This window comes from Sinocyclocheilus anshuiensis, unplaced genomic scaffold, assembly GCF_001515605.1.
Source record: "Sinocyclocheilus anshuiensis isolate Anshui unplaced genomic scaffold, SAMN03320099.WGS_v1.1 scaffold457, whole genome shotgun sequence".
Taxonomy (NCBI): Eukaryota; Metazoa; Chordata; class Actinopteri; order Cypriniformes; family Cyprinidae; genus Sinocyclocheilus; species Sinocyclocheilus anshuiensis.
This window is the reverse complement of record NW_015537939.1, coordinates 3,325,116-3,336,096: the sequence shown is the minus strand read 5'-3', so window position 1 is coordinate 3,336,096 and position 10,981 is coordinate 3,325,116. Positions and strand designations below refer to the sequence as shown.

At 34.4% G+C, this 10,981-nt stretch overlaps 1 protein-coding gene across 3 annotated transcripts in view; it reads left to right on the top strand.

The window, feature by feature from the left end:
• Positions 1 to 10,981, top strand: part of mapk10 (mitogen-activated protein kinase 10) — a 46,440-nt gene that overhangs the window by 16,546 nt on the left and 18,913 nt on the right. For 2 of the 3 annotated variants that reach the window (XM_016452268.1, XM_016452259.1), the window contains exons 5-8: positions 1,662 to 1,800; positions 1,937 to 2,102; positions 3,835 to 3,906; positions 9,796 to 9,978. In XM_016452268.1, the coding sequence (XP_016307754.1) occupies positions 1,662 to 1,800; positions 1,937 to 2,102; positions 3,835 to 3,906; positions 9,796 to 9,978 (560 nt within the window). Of the gene's footprint in view, positions 1 to 1,661; positions 1,801 to 1,936; positions 2,103 to 3,834; positions 3,907 to 6,172; positions 6,245 to 9,795; positions 9,979 to 10,981 lie in introns of all 3 variants that reach the window. The other variant, XM_016452273.1, reaches the window with a different exon arrangement.

Here is a 10,981-nt window from a genome sequence, read left to right as displayed (position 1 = left end):
GTTGTCCAAATTAAGTTCTTAGCAATGCATATTACTAATCAAAATTAAGTTTTGATATATTTACGGTAGGAAATTCACAAAATATCTTCATGGAACATGATCTTTACTTAATATCCTAATGATTTTTGGCATAAAAGAAAAATCGATAATTTTGACCCATACAATGTATTTTTGGCTATTGCTAAAAATATCCCCCAGCGACTTAAGACTGGTTTTGTGCTCCAGGGTCACATATGTCAAACTAACCTAAGGAAAGAAATATATTATCAGAAAGAGAAGGGGACATTTATTGCTGAAAGTTCTTGCATATAAACATTATTAAAAATGTAAATGTTGTTGATGTATTAAATGCAATACCTATATAAACATTTGCTGAAAAACAGTGCACAGTCTGCTACAGTAAGGTGATTTATGATATTTCAGGTTAATTACAGCATGCCCCGTGGTGTTTGATCTTATGCAGGGTCCCAATACAAGCGCTATGATGTTGCAGAGTGAGGGTGATAGATCTCCTGCAGTTGTTTATGCTCTTGCTCTGGCTCTCGCTCTCTGGTTGGTCCCTGACACTTGAATCTCGTGCCGCCCATGCCTTAATTTATTTTGCACACTGTGTGGACTTAATCTAGAGCAGGATCAATATGTTGAGTATGAAATGTCTGCTCAGTCGCAGCCGGATCATTTGAGTGTTAAGATGGATGGGACGTGAGTTTATGCGGACTAAATGATTAGAAATCAGCATGCTAGCTTCAGAATTGTGGTCAGCCAAAATCTAAAACAATCAGTTAGTTTGTCATGTTAAAATTTTTGACCTTTGACAAATTTTGATCTTTTAAATATATATATATATTTATATAATATATATTTATATGTATATAAATAAACATAATTATATAAATAAACAATAAATAATTATATTATCTAAATTATTTTATAGTATATTATTATATTATATAAATATCTTTGATCTTTTATTTTCATAAAACATAATTTTTGCTTAGAATATAAATATGAAACAGTTAATATTATAATAAATAATAACAGTAATAAGTATCTGTAACATATAATGGCTATTATTTATTATAATTATTTTGTAAATTAAATATCTCTGTTTTGCATTTTCATAAAACAAAATGAATTGCAATTTGTGCTTATAATATAAATACAAAACACTTAATATTATAATAAATAATAACAATTATAAGTATATGTTAAATTATATTAGTATTTTAGTAAATCTTTTTATTCTATCGTATTTTTTTACAGTTATTTCTAACCATTTTTAACATATATTTTGCTATATATAGTGTACTTTCATTGATTGAGTGTTTACTCAAGTGTGTTTTGGATTTTCATGAAACAAAATAAATTGCAAATATGATGTTTAATCCATAAATCTGCAGCTATGGTTTTTGAGCACTCAGCAGAATGCAATTGACTGTTAGTATTCCATTCACCGACTTGCTGACTGTCATCAACCGACAAGTATTTTCTCTGTATAAGAGGTTGTAAAGATCCACATCGATCCACAGCAGTCTCTTTTGTGCAATAAGGAAGAATGAATGAAGCCATGCCAATGTAATATGACAGAACCAATGTAATAGGACAGTCACTGCAGCTGTGAAAGTCCGACCTGTAAAATTCACCTTTTCTCTCTTCACTAGTTACCTGGTCATGGAGCTGATGGATGCAAACCTTTGCCAGGTGATTCAGATGGAACTGGACCATGAGAGGATGTCCTACCTGCTGTACCAGATGTTATGTGGAATTAAACACCTGCACTCAGCCGGCATCATCCACAGGGTGAGAAACATGAATAAACACAGCAGGATCAATTTAAGTTGGAAGGTCTATTTTGTTCATTTAAATAGTCAATCAAATCTGAACTCCTACCAAAGCTCTTATTGTCATCTCACCATGACCCATATCGTCTTTTAAGGATCTGAAACCTAGCAATATTGTGGTGAAATCCGACTGTACCCTGAAGATCTTGGACTTTGGCTTGGCGAGAACCGCTGGCACTAGCTTTATGATGACGCCCTACGTGGTGACGCGGTACTACAGGGCCCCGGAGGTCATCCTGGGCATGGGCTACAAGGAGAACGGTAAACCAATCACAGGGCTGCGTGTAGATCGACCAACACTTTTAAATAACACTGTAATCTTGGGTTTTATAGACCCTGTGAAAGCAAAAGTGGAGTTTTGTGTCCAAATATTTTAGTATAAGTAAAGCAGTATGTTTTATGCTATTGGTGGGATCAAGTCCTCCTGGGAAGTTTTTATTTACAATTAGGGAAGTCGTAATTACGATGTAAGTTGCGTTCAAGTCACTTTGGTCAGATCAAGATGGCAATGTACTGTACCATTTCTACAAAAAATTCAGCAAGATTTCTTAACTCTACTTCTACAATTTGTAGAATACAATATTAAAAAAAAAAATTGTGGTGGCATTTATGTGCATTCAACTCTTACATACGATCTTTCCGGGATGTCTTGAATGCATCATATATTGTGGTCACATGACCTTACTACATTGTATATTTAATTCGATGCATTTTCATTTTGCAAGTAAAATCAAATTCTGGGTAAAAATGTCTTAATTTTTGACAGAATTATTCAAATGAGTCAAGATAGAGATGTAGCTGATGTAGCCGATTTCTATCATAGTACACATGTTATATACTTCAGAAATTACCAAATTTCTTATTGAACTATATTTTAATAACTGTATAAGCCTATATTCGAAATTTTGGGTTTGACATAAAAACTTGGAGTTCTGTGGCTTTTAGTCTATGTCTACACACTATTTTAGTATTTTAGTAGGTATGTTTATGCAACAAGTAAGATTTCAACTTGTAGCATGTTATATTGTGGTCACATGACCTTACTACATTGCATATTTAATTCAGTACATTTTTATTTTGCAATTAAATATGGTTATTTTGCATTTTTGATCAAATTATTCAAATGAGTCAAGAAAGAGATGTAGTTGGTTAATATCTGCATAGTAATCATAGTACGCATAGGCTACTATATGCACATGCTAAATTACCAAAACTTTAAAAGTGAACTATATTATACTAACTATATAAGACTATATTTAAAATTTTGGGTTTTATAGACCCAGTGACATCAAAATTGGAGTTCTGTGGCTTTTAGTCTATGTCTACAAATTAGGGAGTCCTTAGGGGGGTGCAACTGGTGATGTCGCACCGGGCCCCTCGCTTGAACTCGATCGCGAATGGACCGAGGGGGGCCCCGCTCCCTACCTCGCACCGCGCCCCGCGTCAGCTAAGGACGGCCCTGGTCCTGTGTCCTGTTTTATTATATGCAGAAATACAGGAAGGGAAATTGTGTTAAATGACAGCATTTATGTATAGGTGATGCTACAAATGTGTTAAAATGAGAGGACTATTTGGATAAAAGTTAATGTTGTTTTTAAATTTGAGGTTGGCAAAATTAGTTCAGTACTTAGATTTCTTGCTAACCTGCTGTTAATTTTCTGAAACACTAACAGATTTCACTGCTTGAAAACACAAATAACACAATACCCTAAGGACCAAAATATTTGTGTGTACGTATATTTAGAGTATGGGGGAAGCAGAGAGGTCAGGCTATGGATTTCCTGCCTCAAATGGTCCTCCCTGAGGTCTGTCCCCAGCTCGAACTTTGATCTGAGCAGTTGTGGAATAATCGTTCAGATACCGTAGATATAATTAGCCATAGTATGATACAGCTCACGTAGTTCTTTCTCTCTCCATCACTCATGACGGTTTGTGCAAACACTAACCTCTCTTTTTTTCCTTCGCTCTCTTTTTCTCGCTTCTGTGCCTGCAGTGGATATTTGGTCAGTTGGTTGCATCATGGGAGAAATGGTGCGCCACAAAATCCTATTCCCCGGCAGGGATTGTATCCTTCATGAATGGATCTACAGTTTTATCAAGCAGAATAAATCTGTATAATTCTTAATACTACATAAACTGCATAGTGTTATATTTTAGTCTCAAAATAGACTGAAAGACAGATCATTTTTTCAGTCCACACAAAACAGTAAGTTTTTTTTGTTTAATTGTATTTAATTGAAACTTATTCTTATACTTTTTAGTGATGCGCAATCAATATATAATAATAATAATATTTAGCATATAAATTATAATATAATACTAATATATATATAAGTGCTGATTAATTGCGATTAATCACATCCAAAATAAAAGTTTTTGTTTGCATAATATATGTGTGTGTTCTGTGTATATTTATTATGGATATATAAATACACACACATACACACGGTATATATTTTGATAATATTTACATGTATTTACATGTCTATATATATATTAATATAATTTATATTATAAATAAATATATTTAATATATAAAAATATTTTTCTGAAATATATACATGCATGTGTGTGTATTTCATATACATAATAAATATACACAGTACACATACATATTATATAAACAAAAACTTTTATTTTGGATGCGATTAAAGTTTGACAGCACTAATATGTATATATAATAAGTCATTTTATGAGTACTATTTTATGTTTTTTTTTTTTTTTTGATGATTTTGTGGTCCACATCCACCTGACTGGACCAGTATTCATCTGTCCAGGCATAACTAATCGACTACTTCTGTAATTCTCCTAACCTGCAGGTTTTGCTCATGTTTTCGTATTGTAGGTGTATAGCTTCAAGATCCATATGCTGTTTAATCTCTTTTTCTCACATTATAACACTCGCTCTTTCCCCTCATTCCCTTCAGTCCTCTATGAATATTGAAGATTATGTTCATTAGGATGCTGTGGGATCACTGTCTGATGTGTTTTTGAGTCGGATGTGGCGGCCTTGCACCTCTCCTCAGCACACTGTAGTCATTCATCCCTTAATGGGAAGCAGTTTTTGCTTAATTGGCATTTAGAGACAGTGGAACTAGTGAAATAATGATACAGTCTCCCTCTCCAGTCACTCATTAGGTTGAACTTTATTCATTTATTTAGCGATTTTGTTTTCGGTTGCTGTTTTCAGTTGAATCCTAGAGAGTTAAATTGTAGTTATAGTTAAGTTAGTAGAAGAGCAGTGCTTGTTTTCAGCTCTCCAAACTGCAATTAAGGTATCGATCCTGTAGGCCAAGCTTGGCTTATTTGAGTTTTTTTAAAAACTCATTAACACATGCCTGAGTGAACTTCTTTGCTTTGCTGTTTCATCGATACCTCTTACATCGTCAGAATCTACAGGGTGTGCTTTACCAACGCCTGAAACACTATATTTTAAGTAGGGATGCACCGATACCACTTTTTCCAGTACTCGCCCGATACGATACTTTTATTTTTGGTACTTGCCGATACCGAGTACCGATACCAATATTTTTATTGCATTTGTAAATTTCATCTTGCGCACATCAGCTATACAGGCGTTAATACTGAATGTTTAACATTATATTCATTGCATACATATACTTCGTAGACATCCTTAATCTCTAATAACTCCATTCTGCTGTCTGTTGTTCTGTTGTCGGTGTTTCTTTGTCTGAATATGGCACTTATCACATGCGGTGTGGTATCGGTGTTTGGTATCGGGGCATTTTAACGAGTACGAGTACGAGTACAAGAGCTCAGTATCGGTGCATCCCTAATTTTAAGGTAACAGTTTATTTTAAGGTGTCCTTGTTACACATGTTTCATGTATTTACTATTATTATAACAATTAATTATGCATAATTACATGCAACTAACCCTAACCATAAAGTAAGTACATGTAGTTAATTAATATTGCTCAGTACTTAAATGTATAATTACACTGTAACAAGGACACCTTAAAATAAAGTGTAATAAAGTATGTAACATCTTCACTTTGGTTGCATTTAATTTTGCACCTGATATGCACGTACGTTTTTGGCTTCGGCAAAAATTTGAGTGGCAGGTTTGTATGTATGCAAAGGATGTATGCACTGCAGCCATGTTTGTGAAAACATGAATCCAAGCAGTTAGCTTAGCAACATGCTAATGAGAAACTCCATTGGAATTAATTGAATCAAGCATCTGAGTTGCTTATGTAGTGTTGTAAATCCGGTTGTTATAATGAAATATACAGTGCATGTGTGATTTTATGTGGTAGGCCTATATTAAGTGTCTGTTTGTGTGTTGCATGCGTTTTGTGTGTGCTGTAGTGGACATGTGGTCTGTAGGCTGTATCTTTGGGGAAGTTATAAGAGGAACAGTGCTGTTTCCAGGGACAGATCGTATCCTTCCCGTCTATCTGTTCTCCAATCCTCACTGGTGTCTCCATTCATATTTTACTTGCCAAATATGACCTAATATTTTATATTTATATACACGATTGTTCAAAAGTTTGGGTCCGGTAAGATTTTTTTGTATGTGTTTGTATCTTATGTAGGCCTATATTGTATCTTATGCTGAATTATTTGACAAAAAATACAGTAAACACTAAGTAAAAAAAAATTTGATATTCTTTTTTTATTATTTATATATATTTTATATTAAAATATAATTACAAATATAATTGTTTTATATTTTAATATATTGTAAAATGTAATTTATTCCTGTGATAGCAAAGGCGAATTTTGGAAACCTTAAGAATTCTTTTAGGTTTCTTTGATGGATTGAAAGGTCAGAAGAACAGTATTAATTTGAAATAAAAATCTTATTTTGCTTGTTAAATGCGACATTAAAAATGTTATATATGTATGTATGTATGAATGTGTATATATACACACAGACATAAAGATTCAAAAGATCAGCATTTGTTTAAAATAGACTTTTTAACATTATAAATTCCACAGCTGTCACTTTTGATCAATTAAATTAATCCTTAATGAATAATAATAATAATAATAATAATAATAATTACTGAATAAAATAATAAAATAATTAACACACACACACACACACACACACACACACACATATATATATATACATACAGTATATACACAATAGCAAATATTATAAAATTCTTGAAAACTCCTCGAACACAGGAATCTGATAGAAGCAAACCTGTTTTTTATTACACTCACCATTTAACCTGATTTTGGAAGGTATTTGTAGAATGAAAGCCGCCGGGCAGCTGTTTCTTTAGTGAAGCTTCCTCAGACGTGTGATGAGATAAGAGGGAGAGAGATATGGGCCAGGCTTTGTGTTTTGGGTAGGAGGCGGTGGGCCATTCCTGCAGGATGATGTAATGTGGTCCTGGCTGCTCCGGCCCTTTGAACCAGAACCCCCCTTTGTGGGAATCATGGGAAGCCTGGGGAGCAAATGCAGTCATGTGACTTCCCAGGGCCAACTGGGCTACCATGACAACATCCATTTCCCCCTCTGTTGCTAGGCACCCATTGAAACGTCTTCAGGATCCATTCACTCCGGCCGGCTCAGACCTATATGCCGTAAACCATTCCCTTAAATGCCAATAATCAAGAGCGCTGAATGCCAGCAGTCTCTCTCTCTCTCTCTATTCCTGCTCCTGCTCTAGCTGCCCTCATTTCCCACCGCTACACTTCTGTGATAATGACACCAATGAGGAGATCGCTGAGAGAAATGTAATTTCATAACAGAGATGCAGTTCAGATTTATTAAGACTTGTTTGATCTGGTGAATAACAGACTTGTTCAGTTTTTATATACACTATACCGCCGAAGATTCTTTAATGTTTTTGAAAGAAGTCTCTTATGCTCACCATTCTGCATTTATGTAATGACAGTATGGTAAAAACGGTAATATTGTGAAATATTATTACAGAACTGTGAAATAACTGTTTTCTGTAATTTATTCATCATTACTCCAGTCTTCAGTGTCACATGATCTTTCAGAAATCATTCTAAAATGCTGATTTGCTGTTCAAGAATGTGTTATTATTATCAATATTGAAAATAGTTTTGGGGTAAGGGAGTTGTTTTTCAGTATTAGACTAATCAAAAGTGACAGTAAATTGTACATTAAATTAAATGGTAGAACATTTATAAAGTTACAGCATTTCTGTTTCTATTCTAAATGCTGTTCATCAAAGAATCTTGAGGGAAAATTCAGGAATTACGGTTTCCACAAATGTATTAAGCAGCAAAAACTGCTTTCAACATTGCTAATAATAAGAACCTTTATTAATGAATGGAACAAATAATAACTGAGCACCAAATCAGCATATTCAAATGATTTCTGAAGGATCATGTGACACTGAAGACTGGAGTAATGATGCTGAAAATTCAGCTTTGATCACAGGAATAAATTACATTTAAAATATCTTCAAATAGAACAATGTTCTTTTAAATTGTACTGTATTGTTGATCAAATAAATGCAGCCTTGGTGAGCATAAGAGACTTATTTCAACAAAAAAACTGAAATCTTACACCACAGAGTCTAATCTTAATTATAGTTATAAATCTGATATATTCCAAACTTTTGACCAGTAGTGTAATAAAAAATAAATAATTAATATATTTAACATTTAAATGTATTTATTTATCACTCATAATATTTAGTCAGGCAGTCTGATTGTAATGGATTGTGTGGGCCATTATGTGATGGCAGACTCAGCAAATGCTCACACCTCAAGCGTGCGATTATAAATGTATCAAAGCATAGTCAGTCATCTGTATGTCCATATCTGATCTTGTTTACACTGTCTAGAGTCTGGTAATTGTTTGTTTGAATGAGGAAGCAGTGTTTGTTTTGCTAGATTGTTTGTTTGCCGCAATAGCCAATTAAGAATGCATGTGAATTATTAAAAAAATACTAGCATGGACTTAAATAACAATCAGGATTTGAAGTTGAGATCCGTGAGCCAGCGCCTCTTATACATCAAAGCACATGTGATGCTTTTTGTTTATGATGTACAGTTGCTTGAATATTATGTTTTACAACAATCTGGACCAATCCAAATCAGAAATTTACAGGGACGTATGGCAAAAAATACCACTAAAATTGACAAAAAATGACACGAGTGTCAAAATGTTGGGGTAAAGAGTTCCTGTTTTTGTTGCTTTAATCTTATGGATAAAAGGTAATACATTTTCACTCTAATTATTGAGAGATTGTGTTAATGAATGGATTATATTAAAGTATTTGACATGAAATGATGACACAGTATATATTTTATATGGTCACAAAAAATATGCTATCAGAAAAGATAAACAATACCCCTGGGCACATAGTGGCTCTAAATGTAAAAGTTAGTTTCCTGAAACTATTTAGATCAGTCTTGCTTCCATCTTATTGTGTGTGGTTTTTTTTGTGCTTTATGCTATTTTTACCTCGAAAATGAACTCTTACAAGATTTCAGTGACAGTCTTATCCCAGAATGCAAACACATAATGAAAATGAGCATTGTAAAACTGGGTAATATTGGATCTTATTGAGTCTAATGGGAAGATTCTCTTGATTGTAATGACTCAGCTGTTGGTTTAACTCAAGTATCATCAATATCATTATCTTATGTACTGATTTGGTTTCTTTTTGTTTACTTAGACAACAAATTCAGGCTTTTTCCCACTTCGGGCCTTATTAGTACCCCTCCGAGTGTTTTAACCTTTACTGATTTAGCTTTAATTGTCCTGGAGTGGAAGTGTAATCAAACTTTATTTCATTACCGATGGCATTTCTAGGCTCACAGCACTTGCTTTTATGTTTGTCTTATGTAATCATGTTAGACTAACCACAGTATGTCGTTATCTTCATTTTATACTCCATTTAAAAGTGAAATATCATACTTTGTATATTGCATAAACAGTCAGCCTGAGGGCCGTACGTAGGTGTTTTTTCCATGACTCCACCCACGTTCAGACATCGACCAATGGAATAAGGTTATAGAGCAGCTCGGCACGCCCTCTCCTGAGTTCATGAAGAAACTGCAGCCGACGGTGCGTAACTATGTGGAGAACAGGCCAAAATACGCCGGCCTGACCTTCCCCAAACTCTTCCCTGATTGCCTCTTCCCTGCAGACTCGGAGCACAACAAGCTCAAAGGTAAGCCAGAGTTTGCGCACATTTAGTTGTAAGCGTGTTATTTGGCGTACAAACAATTGTCAAGTACTGTCACAGTATTTTGTGTGTTTGTAGCTTGAGTTTGAGGTTGAATCTCATGCAAAACTCTTTAAAAAAAAGTTCTGGTCATGTAAAGTAAAGTAAGTAAAGTAAAATAAAATAAAAAAAAAAATACATTTTTTATATATTTTGTGTAAAGAAAACAAAGCCTAATTTTATGACCAATTTCCTCCATTCTCAATCAAAATAAATAAAAATAAAAAATAGAAAAAAATCTAAATAAAATGTAAATAAATATATAAATTTTTTATAAATAATTTTTATATGAAATAATTTTTTAATGTTAATATAATGAGGCCTATTTTTATGACCATTAGAATTCCTCCATTCTTAAGGCTTGTTCACACCGGGACGAATATCGCGCGCGATTATCGCCGATGTTTAACGCCTCGTGACTAAACGCCGACGTTTAACGCCTCGTGACTAAACAAAGGGCGCCAATGTGAGTGTGCACACCGACGCGCAAAACGCGAGGCATAAAAGCGTAAGTTTTTAAAAAACGCCTCAAACCAACGTTTTTTTGATTTGACGCACCGCATTAAAAACTGGCCGACCGATGAGATTGGCGCTTTTGTTCACGTGCCTGGAGCTGCTGAAGTTACAGTAAAACACGACTTGGTGCCGCTCAAGCACAAAACGGTCTTGCTGAGCACACATTGATACCTAACGACGAAGAGGAAGTAAGCAGACGAAGAAGATGCATCGAGGCAAGATGAATGTAGAGCTGCTGGTCTCATTGGTGTTTGAACACAAAGAGCTTTATGACAAACAAGACAGCGACTTCAAAAATCTCGATAAGAGGGAGTTGTTATGGAGAGGAATTGCAGATCAAATAGGATTCGATGTGTACCGGGCTATTTCTGTTTTTCATTAAGCGCCATCTAATGTCAGGGAGTGAATTTGCACGTTCACTCGGCTCATCGCC